This window comes from Babylonia areolata, chromosome 5 (assembly GCF_041734735.1).
Source record: "Babylonia areolata isolate BAREFJ2019XMU chromosome 5, ASM4173473v1, whole genome shotgun sequence".
Taxonomy (NCBI): Eukaryota; Metazoa; Mollusca; class Gastropoda; order Neogastropoda; family Buccinidae; genus Babylonia; species Babylonia areolata.
In genome coordinates, this window is record NC_134880.1 from 9,712,043 (window position 1) to 9,730,734 (window position 18,692).

The 18,692-nt window shown below is 41.3% G+C and overlaps 1 protein-coding gene across 4 annotated transcripts in view; it reads left to right on the forward strand.

Annotated features, from left to right (window-relative positions):
- LOC143282361 (elongation factor-like GTPase 1) overlaps positions 1–18,692 on the forward strand; it is a 38,779-nt gene that overhangs the window by 2,468 nt on the left and 17,619 nt on the right. Inside the window, exons 3-13 of one of the 4 annotated variants that reach the window (XM_076587970.1) lie at positions 2,135–2,202; positions 2,684–2,768; positions 4,349–4,482; positions 5,229–5,366; positions 6,815–6,871; positions 9,252–9,287; positions 10,427–10,539; positions 12,165–12,288; positions 13,991–14,070; positions 15,303–15,439; positions 16,724–16,846. In XM_076587970.1, the coding sequence (XP_076444085.1) occupies positions 2,135–2,202; positions 2,684–2,768; positions 4,349–4,482; positions 5,229–5,366; positions 6,815–6,871; positions 9,252–9,287; positions 10,427–10,539; positions 12,165–12,288; positions 13,991–14,070; positions 15,303–15,439; positions 16,724–16,846 (1,095 nt within the window). Of the gene's footprint in view, positions 1–2,134; positions 2,203–2,683; positions 2,769–4,348; positions 4,483–5,228; positions 5,367–5,830; positions 5,882–6,814; positions 6,872–9,251; positions 9,288–10,426; positions 10,540–12,164; positions 12,289–13,990; positions 14,071–15,302; positions 15,440–16,723; positions 16,847–18,692 lie in introns of those variants that run through there. The other 3 variants (XM_076587971.1, XM_076587972.1, XM_076587973.1) reach the window with 3 other exon arrangements.

Sequence of the window (18,692 nt, forward strand, 5' to 3'; positions counted from 1 at the left end):
AGATTTTTTTCTTTTTTTAATTCTGACTTTTTTGGGGTCATATTTTTACATGTAAGCTGTTACAATTTGTTCGTCTATCATTCTATGGTCAGCTGGGATAGTGGTTGGTTTGCACTCTTTGTGGGACATGTTTATTTTGTTGTTAAATGGTTTAGAATAAAACTTTTAGAAGAAAAATAAGAATAAACAACAGCAGGTATTTGTTATAGTCTAGATTTGTTTATTTTATTTAATTTTATTTGATTTTATTTATTTGATTTTTTTAAATTTTTTTTTATTAGGGATGATGTTGAGAATAATACTATAGTTATTAATATATTTTGGAAGTTTAACTAACTCCGGACAATGGAACGCTATAGTGCTTCTGACGTAAGGTAGCGTTCTGGACGACGGAACGCTATAGCAGTTTCTACAATTAAAAAAATTTTCCACGTTTTCCTCATGGGGTAGCATAACAATCACAGCTACACCGGGCATTGTGAATGTGTCAGGGGTCGAATGGAAAGTTTTATCGTGAGATTCTGTGACAACACACTCTCCGGAGAGCCATTGACCTTGGCACCACACATGACAAGCTAATCTGCATACGTATTGAAAATGGCATAGTAGGCAGTACAAGTGGAAATTTTTGGATCAAACTATATCATGACATGGGCTTTTTACTGCTGCTGAAGTGATTGAAATGCTTCAAACTGAAGGTTTTGACATCAGAGAGGATGTTGAAGACATTGAATAAAGTATCTACAGTCAAGAAAGCTACCAGCAAGAAGGTACTGTCAGTGACTTAGCTTCTGTTACTTTATGTTTTGTATTTTTTGTGCTTTTTTTCCTAACCCTAACAATTGGGTCCTCTGGAGGGAAAAGCAAGGGAGAAATTCTGAAAATTATTTGTCCCAAGTGAGTTAAGGAGTAGGCTTTGTCAGTAGTCATGGGTTTACAAGCGTATTTCAACTGTTTGCTTGTTTAATAAACTTAGGAAAGTATTGAGTGACTAAATGTTTCATTTGAACTCACTCGGGACGACAAGTTTTCCCCTTGCTTTTCCCCACAGATAGCCCATTTGCAATGATGGGAAAAAAACTGCAAAAACTACAAAATACAGAGTAAGAAAATGAAGCTTTCAGAACTGGTTTATTAAATGTTGGGCTATTAGTATTACATTAAAAAAAAAAAAAAGAAATAGAAGAAAAATCAAATTTCTCGTCTTATTTTTACAGGTTTGCCATTATGTAGAAAATAATGCCAAATTTTCACCCCAAATCACCATACCCATGCTTGCTTTCTACACTAAATTCACTTTCTTCTTCATCATCATCCACCTCTTCAAAGTCTGACCCTTCAGTTTGTAGCATTTCAAGTACTTCGGCAACACTAAAACGTTGCCGTCAGTGCCTTGTTTGCTCCAAAACATTTTGAGAAGAACCCGCTTTGCTAACATTAACAGGCTGGCATGCAAGCAGACGACCAGTCAGTGACTTTGTGTGTGTGTGTGTGTGCGAGACTGGCCACACATAATAGGCTGGCCAGTCATATCATTCAGTTGTGGAGTGACCCAGAAAAGCGCACTCTGCTTGGCTAATCACAAAATCACGTGAACAGAGCGTGATGGATTTTTTTGTTTTTTTGTTTTGAAAATGCTATTCCATTCCTTCGCCAGAAACCGAATACATTTTATGTAGGAATGCTTATGCATTCCGGCGTCCGGAGAAAGTTAAATAGTTTACAAATATAATAATAATAATATTGTTATTATTATTATTATTATTATTATTATCAGAAGAAAATGATTGAATGGAAAAACAATGCAAGTACTTAAATGTGAATTTCAGACAGTTGCTGCATTGTGTCTTCAGTCAGTTTAGATTGATCTGACGAATAGATTGTTCTCTTTAGCGTAAATTGTTTACTTATTTATTTGTTATTTGTTTGTTTGTTAGCTATGTATTTATTTTTTAAATCATTTATTCATTCATTGATTTATTTATTTGTTCTCTCTTTCTTTCTTTTTTCTTTCTTTCTTTCTTTATTCATTGAATTATTTATTTATCTATTTATTTTGTTTATATTTTACATGATGCAATTCTGGTGTAGACGTTAATTCGCTGAAGTGTTAACCTTGACCATTCGTTTTCAGGAAAGACGACCCTGGCGGATGCCTTGGTGGCCAGTAATGGCATCATCTCTCAAAGAATGGCTGGCAAGGTGGGTGACAAGGGTTTGCTTATTGTTTTTTTTATTTTTCATTTTTAATTATATTTTGTTTAACCCCTATGTGCCACACATTATTCTAGCTAATTCTGGCTTTTGTTATCTGTTTGCCAGCCAAGCGGGTTTTCAGAAGCACGCAAACTGCTGCAAGAGAAGCTATCAGTTTCTGATAGTTTGAAAGTTATTTAGCACACTGCTTAGCTGTAATAGCATTGAGCGAAGCATGAAAATGAGATTTTTTATAAATAGATTTTGGATAGATTTTTTAGTTAAAGTTATGAATGTCAGTAAAAGCAGCTCTCATGAATATAGAACAATAAATAAATGAAAAATTAGAAAAGGTGTCACCATACCTTCTGCACACATAAAGTCCTGAACTTGTTCAGCCTTTGTTCCAGTGCCCAGTACACATTGTACTGTTTACTGTTAGTGCTGAGTGTTGGTTTATATCGTGCGTCTGTCTGGAACCCTGCAGATGCGTTACATGGACAGCCGGGAGGATGAACAGGAACGTGGCATCACCATGAAGTCTTCAGCCATCTCACTCTTATTTGTGAAAGGTGGGCTTTGGATTTATCTGTCTCCTGTTTATCTATCTATCTATCTATCTGCCTGTCTGTCTGATGGATGGAGGGATAGATGAATCAATCTCTCTCTCTCTCTCTCTAGTCTATCTGTCTATCTATCTAAGTACACACACACACACACACACACACACACACACACACACACACACAGGTACAAGGCACATGGGCACAAAGACAACGAAAACACAGGGTTGTTCATTACACTGACTGGCATTGTTTTACACATGTGACTAGTAAAAGGGGGAGAGGCGCAGGGGTGGGGGAGCTACATGTCTGCGGGTCACCAAGTTCCCGTGGAGGAGAAAGATGCCAGAATGGTTAAGACGCTTACTTTGCCAGCGCCAGCACAGGTTCCGAGAGGGTCTGAGTTCAAATCCTGCACTCGCCCCTTCGCCCAGGTTTGACTGGAATTAATCAAAATGGAGCGTCCAGTTATTCGGATGAGACAGTAAACTAAGGTCCTGTGTGCAGCACACTCTTGGAAGACTGAGTGAAAAAGAACCCATGGCAACAAAATTGTTGTCCTCTGGCAAAGTTCTGTACAAGAAATACACTCTGACAGGTACTCAAATATGTCTCTCTCGCTCCCTATATATATATATATATATATATATATATATATATATCTGTATATAGACAGGTAGATCTATAGATGGACACATTTATGTAGCTTTCAGAGTGGATATATATAAATTATATGTAGCTATATCTATATATATATATCTATCTATGTATCTATATCTGTCTCTATCTGTATCTATATATCCATATATATATACATGCAGTCAAGGCCTAAAAGCATTGGGTTATGCTGTTAGTCCGGCATCTGCCTAGCACAAGTGATGTGTAGAGCGTCCATGGATTTGTTCAAACCGCAGTGGAAGGCTCCTTGAGAAACTGAAAGTGAAAGTGCTACTTTCCCTGCAAATAGTACAAACTTAAATACTTTATTACGAGGTGACCGAGTTATTAGTTCCCTTGAGAATGAACACATATTCTTGACTGTACAAGACTTTATTGGACAATCAAAAAGATTCAAGTCTTAAAAGATTCACAATGAAATATTCTCTGCAGTTATATTGAACATTTATTTTGCCGAATGGCCCTGGTTTTACTCTGTAATCTCTCTCTCTCTTTCTCTCTCTCCCTCTCCCTTCCCCATTACATTACTTCTTAGGTGATGTTCACTTTCCAGTGTGTTATTATTGTTGCTACTATGTTAGCATTAGTAGTATCATTAATATTATCATTGTTGTTGTCAGTGGTAGTTGCGGTAATAGTAGTTTGTTTTGTTTTTTTTTGGTGTTTTTGTTGTTGTTTTTCTTGTTTAGTTTAGTTTTGTCTTGCACTTCAAACTTCTTTTCATTGTCAAATAATGTGTGTATTTTCGCCATTGCGTTTGTGTATTGCTTGTTACATATGAACGAGCACGATATATTCTCATGCTTGTTGTCGCTCAAGTCTTCTTAATTGAACGCTGTATTGCACCTTGTTTCTTGATATTAAAAAAATGTTTAAACCAAAGTGAAACTGAAGCTCTGGGGTGGTTGCAGAGAACTGCCCGTACCTGGTGAACCTGATCGACTCCCCTGGCCATGTGGACTTCTCCAGCGAGGTGTCGACGGCGGTGCGTCTCTGTGATGGAGCTGTGGTGCTGGTGGACGTGGTGGAGGGGGTGTGTCCGCAGGTCAGTGTGTCCCTTTTTGATTTGATTTGATTTGATAGGATATGGATGCCTATATAGTGCCTATCCTCGGTCAGAGACCAAGCTCTCCAAGCGCTTTACAAACTTGGATGTCATTTGCACAGGAGGCTGTCTACCTGGGTGGAGCCGACTGACAGCTGCCTGCCACTGGGCGCTCATCATTCGTTTCCTGAGTCATTCAGTCGGATTTCAGGCATGCAGACATACAGACAGACATGTAACGTTATACGTGTATGACCGTTTTGTTTATTTACCCCGGCCACATAGGCAGCCATACTCCCGTTTTTGGGGGTGTGCATGCTGGGTATGTTCTTGTTCCCATAACCCACCGAACACTGACATGGATTACAGGATCTTTAATGAGTGTGTTTTATCCTCTGCTTGCACACACACGAAGAGGGTTCAGGCATAAGCAGGTCTGCACATATGTTGACCTGGGAAATTGGGGGAAAAATCTCCACCTTTCACCCACCAGGCGCCGTTACCGACATTCAAACCCGGACCCTCAAGATCGAAAGTCCAACGCTTTGACCACTCGGCTATTGTGCCCCATTGAATAAAATGAAATGAAATGAGATATGTACATAGATAAAAAAGTTCATCACCAACAACTAACAATGATCGTGAAATGAAATAGAATAGAATGAAACGAGGTACATACATAAATTCAAAATTCCTCGCTAACAACTAACAATCATTGGTCTCTGTGGCGACGGTGATGGTTCCAGACCCACGCGGTGCTGAGGCAGGCGTGGCTGGAGAACATCCGCCCCGTGCTGGTGCTGAACAAGGTGGACCGCCTGGTGTCTGAGCTGAAGATGTCCCCCCTTGAAGCTTTCCTCCACCTCCAGAACATCCTGGTGCAGGTGGGTTCAGGGTGTGTGGTGTGGTGTGGTGTGGTGTTGTGTGGTGTGGTGTGGTGTGATGTGGTGTGTGGTTTTGTGTGATGTGTGGTGTTTTGGTGTTGTGCCGTGTGGTGTGGTGTTGTGTTGTGTCGTGTTGAGCTGAGGATGTCCCCCGTAGAGGCCTTCCTCCACCTCCAGAACATCCTGGTGCAGGTGGGTTCAGGGTGTGTTGTGTGGTGTGGTGTGGTGTTGTGTTGTGGTGTGGTGTGGTGTGGTGTGGTGTGGTGTGGTGTGGTGTATTGTGTGGTTTTGTGTGATGTGGTGTGGTGTTGGTGTGGTGTTGTGTTGTGTGGTGTTATGTTGTGTGGTGTTGTGTGGTGTTGTGTGGTGTGGTGTGGTGTGATGTGGTGTGTGGTTTTGTGTGATGTGTGGTGTTTTGGTGTTGTGCCGTGTGGTGTGGTGTTGTGTTGTGTCGTGTTGAGCTGAGGATGTCCCCCCTAGAGGCCTTCCTCCACCTCCAGAACATCCTGGTGCAGGTGGGTTCAGGGTGTGTCGTGTGGTGTGGTGTTGGTGTTGTGTGGTGTGGTGTTGTGGTGTTGTGTTGGTGTGGTGTGGTGTGGTGTGGTGTGGTGTATTGTGTGGTTTTGTGTGATGCGGTGTGGTGTTTTGGTGTTGTGCCGTGTGGTGTGGTGTTGTGTTGTGTTGTGTTGAGCTGAGGATGTCCCCCCTAGAGGCTTTCCTCCACCTCCAGAACATCCTGGTGCAGATGGATTCAGGGTGTCGTGTTGTGTGTGGTGTGTTGTGGGGTGGTGTGTTGTTGTGTTGTTGTGTTGTATGTTGTTGTGTGGTGTGGTGTGGTGTTGTATTGTGTCATGTCATGTTGTGTGGTGTGGTGGTGTGTTGTACTGTACTATTGTGTTGTGTCATGCTGTGTTGTATTGTGTCGTGTCATGTCGTGTTGTGTTCTTTTGTGCTATACTCTGTTGTGTTGTATTCTATACAATGCTCTGCCTTCACAGCAGAATACTCTTTGTTCAGTGTTCACTGCTCAATAAAGATTTTGTTAAATAAAACTAAATTTGGTGTCATATACTGTACCGTGTCAAACTGATGCAAACTAGGCCTATCGGTTTGCTCTGCTTGGCCAAATTTCGCGTGGCTAACAGTGAAAAGACGACCCGTCTTGCCTGGTCCGCTCTTAGCCAACATGCCACTTCAAGTTCAGGGGTTCAGTGGTATGTGTGTGTGTGTGTGTGTGTGTGTGTGTGTGTGTGTGTGTGTGTGAGCTCTTATCTACAGCAGTTGTTTCATATTCTACAGACGTCAAGTTCAGTGTCTATGTTTGGTGTGTATTTTCAACTGACTGATGGACTGACCGACGGGCTGATGGACTGACTGATGAACTGATCCAGTGTGTCTTTCCCCAGTCTATCTAAACCTGCTATTCTTTTTCATCTCCCATGTGCCAGGTGAACTTGCTGACCAACTCCTTGTTCACATCTGAAGCCATGGAGAGGACGTCAACTGTGAGTATTTGTTTTGTTTGTATTTGTATTTTGTATTTGTATTCGTATCACTCTTTTTTTTTTCACAACAGATATGATTTCTCTGTGTGAAATTCGGGCTCGTTTCCCCAGGGAGAGCGTGTCGCTACACTGAATGCCACCCTTTTGTTTTTTTTTCCTGCAATTTTATTTGTTTTCCTATCGAAGTGGATTTTTCTGATTTGCCAGGGACATCCCTTTTGTTGCAGTGTGTTCTTTTACGTGTGCTAAGTGCATGCTGCACACAGGACCTCGGTTTATCTTCTCATCCGAATGACTAGCGTCCAGACCACCACTCAAGGTCTGGTGGAGGGGGAGAAAATATTGGCGACTGCCGGAGTGATTTGAACCAGTGCGCTCAGATTCTCTTGCTTCCAAGGCAGACGCATTACCTTTTGGCCAACGCTCCTCATAGTGTGGATATTTTTTTTATTTTTGTCACGTCTGTCACTGTGGGTGTGACATGTCTCGTCACTCCAACTGAAGGGGAAACCTTTTTTTTTTCATGGCAGAAGTACAGGAGTGTGAGGGGAGAAGGGGGCTGGGGGGGGAGGGGGGGGGGGGGGGACTGTAAGGCAGGGTTCATAAAGGGTCATTGAAGTGTTAGAAAAAAAATCTTGGAAAAAATGAGAAAATCCTTTCCAGCGCTGGGAAAATCTTGGAAAAATGTGTCTGAATGTCTTGAAATTTTCATGAACCATTGACCAATATCAGAGACAAAGAATCAGAAAAAAAAGAGAGGCAAAAAAGTGATGAAAATTAAAAAAAAATATTGGTTTTTCTGTCAATCTCTTTCGAGAGCAGTGCAGCAGATTAATTCTGGATTGGGTGTGGTTTTGTGTTTGGTATGGCAAGTCTGCTAGCTGGTCAGGAGAAGGGCTGGGGCAAAAAAGCATGGACTTTTGATTGGTCACAGCTGTCGCTTTGGGAAAGTGAAACCCCTGGCTGTGATGTTAAGCTAAGGGAGACAATTACTATTTCTTGTGAAAAGCTTTGGGGCATTGTCAGGTCAGTAGAGTTGGAACTGTGGGTTGGTAGATTTTGGGTGGAGACAGTAATTTTCTTTTCTTCTTTTTCCCTTATTCAGAATGAAGTAAATGTTCTCATTTTAGACACACACACACACACACACACACACACACACACACACACACACACACACACACACTCATACACACACACACACACACACACACACACACACACACACACACACACACACACACACACACACACACACACACACACACACAGAGAGAGAGAGAGAGAGAGAGAGATGAAAATTCTGCATTGACAACAGCCTTTTTGGCTTTGAGAGAGAGAGAGAGTTACTTTATTAAATATTATCTGAAGGTAGAACAAGCTAGACAGCTTCATTATTGCATTATTATCTCAGAGAAAACAGTCACCCTAAGTATCTGCAGCATTGATTTCGTGTTAGATGAGTCCATGCCTTCTACCTTCAGGAAATTCTATGCCAGGAATTTCCTCCTTTTTTTTTCTTTTTTTGTTAAAATCACTTTTTCTTTCTTTCTTTCTGTCTTTTGTCCTGTTCCTTCTGTCGTCTCTTCCTTTCTTGTTTTCTGTCCTGCTGGTCTGTTCACCTGTTTGTTTTTTTTCATAGAAAGCCTTCAGTATTTCTTTGTTCTTTTCTGCACTTGATAATTGGACATTCTTGCTCTAATTTATTTTTTATGTCTTGCATCTATATATAAATAGAAGTTGCATGCTGGCATTAAAAAAAAAAAAATCCTGTTATAATATATTAATTGTGTGTATCATGTAATATGTTTATGTTCAGTTTAGTTTTTTTCTTAATTTTCTGGGAAAGAATAATTTCTTCTTCTCCTTCTTCTCCTTCTTCTTCTAGTTCTTATTCTTCTCATCATTATTGTCATTATCATTATTAGTTATGTATTCATTTTTTCCTCTGGTGAAAATTCGACAGGTCAAGATCAGAGGTATACTAATCTTTTGTTATAAGTGCATGAACATTATTGCACTTACGCACAATTTTCATTTCAATTAAAAAAAACAAACAAGAAGAAACCCAACAAGACACACACACACACACAGACACAGACACACACACACACACACACTCAGATATGTGTATATATATAGATAAAATATAGATATAGATATATGTACATATAAATATATATATAGTGAGAGAGAGAGAGAGAGAATTATGGTTTTTTTTGTTTTTTTTTAATTTTCAAATTTAGGTTCTACAGAATCGCTGTTGACAATGTTTTCAGCCCTGACGTAGCCCTGTATGGTCAGTTGGGCTGTAAACCAACCCGTCAGCAACAGTGGTGATGAGAATGACTGTACCACTGCACTGCTCTGTCTGTTTCAGGCCCCAGCGGAGAGCGGTGGGGAAACATCGGAACAGGTATGCAGGCATGGTGTCTCAGCATTGACATTTCCTTTTGTTTGTTTCTTTCATGGTATTCCGTTGTAAGGGGTGGGGTTGCAGAAGGTGGGAAGGGGAGGGGAGGTGAGGAGAGGGGAGGGGAGGGGAGTGGTCTTGGGGGAGGAAGGGGTGGGGGGCTGGAAGGTGGCAAAATATGACCTGTGCATTTAATATTATTATGATTACCGGGGGTGTGGAGGGGGGGATGGGGTTATTATGATTGTGATTATCATGATTATGCTTGTGATGATGGTGATGATTTTTGTTGTTGTGGTTTGTTTGTTTTTGTATTGATATGATTTTTATTATTATTTGGTAGTAATAGTAGTTGTTATCTTTGTAGAAGTAGATGGGTTAGTCATAGTAGTAGTAGTAGTCATATTTGTAGTAGCAGTATTAGTTGTGATGATACTTCTTCCAATGATGGTGATCATAATAAGAACATTGCTTTTATTGATAATTCTAATGATAACAATAACAAGAACAGTTACACCGATGGTGATGATGATGATGGACTGATAGTGACAATCACAACAGAACGATGATGACATGGGATGTTCATCACAGCTCAAAACTCTTGCAGCTGTATTTGATAACAGCACGAACATAGCATAACATTTCCAACATCGTCACATCACAACAGCAAGCAGAGTACATGAGTACTCACACACACAGACAGTGTGAGTACAAGCAGACTGTAAGAGTACATGCAGCAGACTGCATGAGTACATGGAGACTGTTGGATCACACACAGGCGATCCTGATTTGCAGCTCTCAGACCAGTGCTAACAGTGACAGCAACTCTCATCTTAACTCTCTCCGGACGAAGGAATGCTCACACATTCCTACACAAAACGTATTCGGATTTGGACGAAGGAATGGAATAGCATTCTCCGAAAGTAAAATTCCATCACACGCTGTACACATGATTTTGTGATTAGCCAAGCAGAGTGCGCTATTCTGGGTCACTCCACAATCGAACTGTATGATTGTTTAATGTTTATTGCAAAGAGCTTTGAGCTCCCTTTAAGGTTGGAAAGTGCTCAACATGTATCCATTATTATTATTATTATTAGTAGTAGTAGTAGTAGTAGTATCATGAGCTGTTGTGTTTACAGCAGTCCTACGACTGGACCTACATTGAGGACGAGGAAGAAGAGAAGAACATTTTCTTCTCCCCGGATCGCGGCAACGTCATTTTCGCCTGCGCTCTGGATGGTTGGGGGTTCAGGTGAGATTGACTGACTGTCCTCCCATCATTGCTTTGTGTGCCTGTATTCAGTCTTCGTCAGATACAAAACATGAGTGTCAAAGAATCGATAGACAGACAGAAATATGAAAAAAAAAAAAACTTAGACGTATGAAGAGCACAGGATCAGGAGTCATGATGGCTGCCGTAAAAAGAGGGCACTCGTCAGGGATGCACAGGGGAGGTAACCTACTTTGGGAGGTTATCGGCCATAGCTACTTTCGTTTTCTCCGCATAGGCGGGTGGTAGTTTGCACAGGACAGGAATAAGACCCCTGCCGAAGTCTGCACTAGTGGGTCACGGTAAGTATGTTACTTAAATGTAATTTTAAGAAGAACATTTCCTTATATATATATATATATATATATATATATATATATATATATATATATATATATATATATATATATATATATTTTTTTTTTTTTTTTTTTTTTTTTTTTACTACCATGAAAAATTTCATTTCTTGTCAATTTTGCACTCATCTAAACCATAGAGGACAATTGGACATTGAAAACAATTGGTCAACATATTTTCCAGGTCGAGTCTAAAGTTGTTAATCAGCTATGAAAAATGATAAAGTATGATCAATCAGTTTCAGTTTGTTACATGTAAAAGCACTCTGGTACGTTAAAGACACTTTGCTGGATGTAAAAGAAAGTCAAGTTTTGAAAATGAAAAATATGAAAAGGAAGTCTTGGTTCATCAAGCACTAAGACATATCCTGAAGCAGACTTGAGGTTACATGCGCAATAATGCAGGCCTTTTTTTTCCGGTTGATTGAGTGATACAGGAAATGACTGATGAGCGCCCAGTGGCAGCTGTCAGTCGGCTCCACCCAGGCAGGCAGCCTGTTGTGCCAAATGACTCCATGTTTGCTAAGTGCTTAGAGTTTGGTCTCCGGCCGAGGACAGGACAGACGCTATATGAGTATCCATATCATCATCATCATCAGACATTCTCCACCTTTTATTGGTCTGTGTTCCATGTCCAATGCTCCAACGTCGATACACAGCCCTACCAGATTGATTGATTGATAAGGATACTTATATGGCGCCTATCCTCGGTCGGAGACCAAGCTCTAAGCACTTTACAAACTCAGGGTCATTTGCTCAACAGGCTGCCTACCTTGGTAGAGCTGACTGATGGCTGCCACTGGGCGCTCATCATTCCCTGTGTCATTCAATCAGATTTCAGGCACGCACACATACACACTCAGACAGACATGTAACATAAAAGTTACGTTTTACATGTTTGACTGTTTTTGTTTATTTACCCCGTCATGTAGGCAGCCATACTCTGTTTTTTGGGGTGTGCATGCTGGGTATGTTCTTGTTTCCATAACCCACCAAATATTGATATGGTTTACAGGATCTTTAACGTGCATATTTGTTCTTCTGCTTGCGAATACTCACGAAGGTCTGCACATACGATGACCTGTGAGATTGGGAAAATCTCCACCCTTTACCCACCAGGTGCCGTTACGGAGATTCGAACCTGGGACCCTCAGATTGAAAGTCCAACACCCACTTGGCTATTGTGCCCGTCCAAGATGTGTAATAAAATCAGAAAAACCATTCTTCATCGTTTTGCCTTGTGTGTTTCAGCATCTCTGACTTTGCACGCATGTACTCGGAGAAGCTGTCAATCAAACAGGACGTGCTGCAGAAGACTCTGTGGGGAGACTACTACATCAACATGAAGGCCAAGCGCATTCTGAAAGGCGCTCAGGTGATTTTCTGCCCTTGTTGTTCTCCTTTGAAAGAACATTTCCTTCTTTTCTGTTCTTTTTCTTTTTCTTTTTATTAACAACTGCTACTATTAACTGCTGCTGCTACTACTACTGTTACTACTACTGATTATAAGAAGAATGATGAATAATGACACTGCTACTACTGCTGCTGCTGTTGCTGCTGCTGCTACTACTACTACTACTACTATTACTCCTACTACTACTACTACTATTAATCATAAGAAGAACAATGATGAATAATGATACTACTACTTGTGAATACTACTACTGCTGCTGCTGCTACTACTACTACTGTAACAACAACTACTGCTGCTGCTACTACTGCTGTTGCTGCTGCTGCTACTACTACTACTACTATTACTCCTACTACTACTACTACTATTAATCATAAGAAGAACAATGATGAATAATGATACTACTACTTGTGAATACTACTACTGCTGCTGCTGCTACTACTGCTACTACTGTTACAACAACTACTGCTGCTGCTGCTACTGTTGCTGCTGCTGCTGCTTCTACTACTACTACTACTACTACTACTACTACTACTACTACTACTACTATTAATCATAAGGAGAAGAAGAAGATGAATAATGATATCACTACTTGTGAGTACTACTACTGCTATTACTACTGCTGCTGCTACTACTACTACTGCTGCTGCTACTACTACTACTACTACTACTACTAATTAGAAGAAGAAGAATGATGAATAATGACACTACTACTACTGCTGCTGCTGTTGCTGCTGCTGCTACTACTGTGCATTTATATAGTGCTGACTGTGAGCACACTCAACAATACATGTAGTATGAATAGAACACGGGGATAAAATGAAAAAATGTTAAGACACAAACATGTTGAAAATACCATTTTAACAAACACAGTGTAACATCACTCACAAGTCGCACACCTCTCCCACTTTCACACCTCATTGTGCACATATATTTGTGTACCTATCAGAGTGGATTTCTTCTTCTAAATTTTGCCAGAGGACAACATCCCTGTCGTCGTAGGTTCTTTTTCATTGCGCCAAGTGCGTGCTGCACAACTCGAGGGACCTTGGTTTATCGTTTCATTCGGACGACTTAACAGCGAGCAGATGTTAAACATAAGAGGGAAAGAAAACGCTCCATTTGATGTTCTAGTCAAACTTGGGAGAAAAGGGCAATGGCTTAGAGGTAACGCGTCCGCCTAGGAAGCGAGAGAATCTGAGCGCACTGGTTCGAATCATGGCTCAGCCGCTGATATTTTCTCCCCCTCCACTAGACCTTGAGTGGTGGTCTGGACGCTAGTCATTCGGATGAGATGATAAACCAAGGTCCCGTGTGCAGCATGCATTTAGCACACATAAAAGAACCCATGCAACAATAGTGTTGTTCCTGGCAAAATTCTGTAGAAAAATCCACTTCGATAGGAAAAACAAATAAAACTGCACGCAGGAAAAAATACAACCCCCCCCCCCCCCAAAATGGGTGTCACTGTCATGTAGCGACGCGCTGTCCCTGGGGAGAGCAGCCCGAATTTCACACAGAGAAATCTGGTGTGATAAAAAGAAATACTAATACAAATAGTGGGATTCAAACCCAGACCCTCACAGACACTGTGTCAGCGGATAATGAGCTTCTTAACCGTTGTGCCGTGGGTTATGGACGCACTGCGTGTTGTTTGGTGTTGCAGTCCAAGGGGAAGAAACCACTGTTCGTGCAGTTTGTTCTGGACAACATCTGGGCTGTGTATGAAGCCGTGGTGCACAAGAGGTCAGTGGCTGCCCTGGGCAAACTGCTTTTGTTTTCTTGGAAGCTTCTTGTACTTTCCCTTTCCTTTTTGTCTTCTCTTTGTCTGTCTGTCTGTCCGTCTGTCTGTCTGTCTGTCTGTCTGTCTCGCTTTTGAAAATATTTTTTCACATCTGTTTTCTTTTTGTTTACTTTTTTCTTTGTGTGGGTGTGTGGGTGTTTTCGTTTTGTTTCATTTTAAAAAGGAATGTATTTTTTCTTTTTGTGTATTTCTTTCTTTTTTTGTTTCTTTTTTTTTGGTCTCCCTTCTTTCTGTTTTTGTTTCTTTTTTTCTTTTTGTTCTTTCACTTTCTTTTATATGCATGCACACATGCACAATGCACGCTCCCACATGCATGCACACACACACAACACACACACACATACGATGACATTACGAAATACCTTAATCAGTTATTGAAAAAGTGTTATTGTTATTAAACTATAAGAGTTGATGTATTTCATAGATCTTGAACCAGTGATACTGGATATTCATTTTGTTATGGCTTTCTTTGCTCGCCTGCTTGAGAAAACCTGTTTTGCAGAGGGTTTGTTCCTGTTTTATACTATTCATTTAAAGTGAAGCAACTTCTGTTGTCAGTAAGGGGCATAGTATGTGGTGTCCTGTGTGTGTTGAACCATAACAGGCACTGTTGAAAACGACCGAAGTGACTCAGCAGCAGGGCAGGGTCTCTTCTGATGGGTGGCCTGCTGGCGACCTAACATTGATAGTTTCCTGTGGGCTGCTAGTTCTGAGACTGTGGCAGATGAACTGGGGTGTGACTATGTTAGGGGTACTCGGAACAAAAAAAGAAAAAAAAAAAAAAAGATTATTAAAAAAAGAAGAAAAAAAAAGAAGATAAAAATGCATCTTTGTCTGCTTTGTCAAGCTGAATTCTTCTTCTTCTGTGTTCGTGGGCTGCAACTCCCACGTTTTCACTCGTATATACACGAGTGGGCTTTTACGTCATGTTGAATGATGATGATGACGACGATGATAACTATGATGAAAGATGTTGATGATGAAGACGATGATGACAATGATGATAACAACAATGGTGAAGACGACAATGACGATGACGATGATGTCGATTGTAATGACAATGATGATGATGATGATGACGACATCGACGATGATGACGATTGTTGGTGACAAGTCATGGTGGTGGTGACCGACAAGAGCTGCTCTGTGACACCTGCGTGTTGTGTGTGGACAGGGACAAAGAGATGACGGAGAAGATCATCAAGTCCCTTGGCCTGAAGGTGGGTCCGCGAGACATACGTCACAACGACAGCCGGGTCCAGCTGTGCGCCATCATGTCACAGTGGCTGCCCCTCTCCGACGCCGTCCTCTGTGAGTTTCCCTCCCCACAGGGGGCGTTGTTCCTGTCTGCAGCCCCCATGCGGGGCGTCACCCTTCACTGTGCTGTTCTCAGACCTGCCTGCCATTGTGGGTTTCACAGTGCAGTTTCTGTCTGTGACCAGTCGTTGACCTCGCAATGGAATTCTGTCTGGAACCCATTGTGGGCCTCAGTGTGTGATTCCACGTGTAACCACTTTTCCATGTACCACCCATCGTCGGCCTCCCAGTGCTGTTCTGTATATTGGGTGTCACCCTACCTGTAGGCTATATCAGTCAACACTCTTGGCTAAAGTTTGTCACACAGAGTATTTTGATGTTAGGGGCTGCCAGCTTACAAGCAGATTAGCTGTACTAATTCTGATCACACTTGATTAATTAGCCATGTTGTCATGTGTTCACATTTGAAGCTTTGAACTGTGAATTTATCCATATAAATATACATTTATAACAGAGGGGAGAGTTTGCTTTTGTGCATAGAACTACTAGACATATTCAAATGTGCGTGTATTTGTGTGTGAGTGTGTGTGTGTGTGTGTGTGTGTTTGTGTGTGTGTGTGTATGTGTGTTTGCGTCGCAGTATTTGTGTGTGTTTGTGTGTGTGTTTTCTTTCTTTAGTTTAATGTCTTTTCACTGTTAAGTGATATTAGACAGGGCTACGGTGGGGAGTGGGGGGGTGAGAGTAGTGTGTGTGTGTGTGTGTGTGTGTGTGTTTGTGTGTGTGTGTGTACATGGGGGCTGGAGGGGTGGTGGGAAGTGGATCACTGAGACAGGAAAAGAGACATGAAACGCAGCAGAGGTAAAAAGGGAGAACTATGAAAAATTTGAACTAAGAGTAAAGTATAACTCTCAAAACATTCCTGGAATGGGATCAAGCATGCGCATTATAACAAAAAAAAAATCAATCAAAGGTAGATACCAACTGGAGTTTGATTCAAACATTTTATAGTTTGTCAGAGTAATAGATAATTATTCAAAACATCTTCTGAGGACAAATACGTGTTTGTGAGTGTGTTTGTGTGTGTGTGTGTGTGTGTGTGTGTGTGTGTATTCTTCTGTTTGTGTGTGCGTGTGTGAAGACTTTTGTGTGGTTGTGTTTACATGTATACGTTTAGGTGAGTGTGTTTTTGTGTGTTTGCTTGTGTGTGTGTGTGTTTACGTGTGTGCATGTAGGTGTGAGCGTGTTCTTGCGTGCACGCATGTTACACGCCAACACTCCTGTGCACTCGTGTGTCAAAGACAGACGCTTTGATTGAAGGCGGTGTGGTGTGTGTGCAGCGGTGGTGGTGAGCCAGCTGCCGTCCCCCCTGCAGATGACGGAGGAGAGAGTGGAGAAACTGCTGTGCAGCCACAACCAGCACTTCCGCGCCCTGCCCCCCACCTCGCAGGCGCTGAAAACAGGTAACTCTCCTCACCCCTTGGATGTTTGATAGTTACGTCTTGTTCGACTTTGACCACCTACTTGGATGTTTGATAGTTACGATACGTCTTGTTCGACTTTGACCGCCTGCTTGGATGTTTGATAGTTACGTCTTGTCCGACTTTGACCGCCTGCTTGGATGTTTGATAGTTACATCTTGTCCGACTTTGACCGCCTGCTTGGATGTTTGATAGTTACGTTACATCTTGTCCGACTTCGACCGCCTGCTTGGATGTTTGATAGTTACATCTTGTCTGACTTTGACTACCTACTTGGATGTTTGATTCTTACATCTTGTCCGACTTTGACCGCCAGCTTGGATGTTTGATAGTTACATCTTGTCTGACTTTGACTACCGACTTGGATGTTTGATAGTTAATCTTGTCTGACTTTGACCACCTGCTTGGATGTTTGATAGTTACGTCTTGTCTGACTTTGACCACCTGCTTGGATGTTTGATAGTTACGTCTTGTCCGACTTTGATCGCCTGCTTGGATGTTTGATAGTTACATCTTGTCTGACTTTGATCGCCTGCTTGGATGTTTGATAGTTACATCTTGTCTGACTTTGATCGCCTGCTTGGATGTTTGATAGTTACATCTTGTCTGACTTTGACTACCTACTTGGATGTTTGATATTTACGTCTTGTCTGACTTTGACTACCTACTTGGATGTTTGATAGTCACATCTTGTCCGACTTCGTTTACCTGCTTGGATGTTTGATAGTTAATCTTGTCCGACTTTGACTACCTGCTTGGATGTTTGATAGTTGCATCTTTTTTTCCTTTTTTCTTTTTTTTCAAATAACATAAACAGACAAATGCATATTCAAATCATAACAATTTGTATAGAAAAAAACAAAACAAACCATAAACAACACACAAACAAAAAGAAGAGAGAAATATTGTACTTATTAATTCCAGCATGCCAGCAAGTCTTTTTGTGCTTTGTAACATTGGTGCCAGCAAGTCACTTTGTGCTTTGTAACACTGGTGCCAGCATGTCGCTTTGTGCTTTGTAACATTGGTGCCAACAAGTCTCTTTGTTTTTTGTAACATTGTTGCCAAAATGTCTCTTTGTGCTTTGTGCTGTGTAACATTGTTGCCAACAAGTCTCTTTGTGCTGTGTAACATTGGTGCCAACAAGTCTCTTTGTGCTGTGTAACATTGGTGCCAACATGTCTCTTTGTGCTGTGTAACATTGGTGCCAACATGTCTCTTTGTGCTTTGTAACATTGGTGCCAACATGTCTCTTTGTGCTTTGTAACATTGGTGCCAACATGTCTCTTTGTGCTGTGTAACATTGGTGCCAACATGTCTCTTTGTGCTGTGTAACATTGGTGCCAGCAAGTCTCTTTGTGCTGTGTAACATTGGTGCCAACATGTCTCTTTGTGCTGTGTAACATTGGTGCTAACATGTCTCTTTGTGCTGTGTAACATTGGTGCTAACATGTCTCTTTGTGCTGTGTAACAATGGTGCCAACTAGTCTCTTTGTGCTGTGTAACACTGGTGCCAACAAGTCTCTTTGTGCTTTGTGCTGTGTAACTTTGGTGCCAACATGTCTCTTTGTGCTGTGTAACACTGGTGCCAACAAGTCTCTTTGTGCTGTGTAACATTGTTGCCAATAAGTCACTTTGTGCTGTGTAACATTTGTGCCAACATGTCTCTTTGTGCTTTGTGCTGTGTAACATTGGTGCCAACAAGTCTCTTTGTGCTGTGTAACATTGGTGCCAGCAAGTCTCTTTGTGCTTTGTGCAGTGTAACATTGGTGCCAACATGTCTCTTTGTGCTTTGTGCGGTGTGAAATTTGGTGCCAACAAGTCTTTT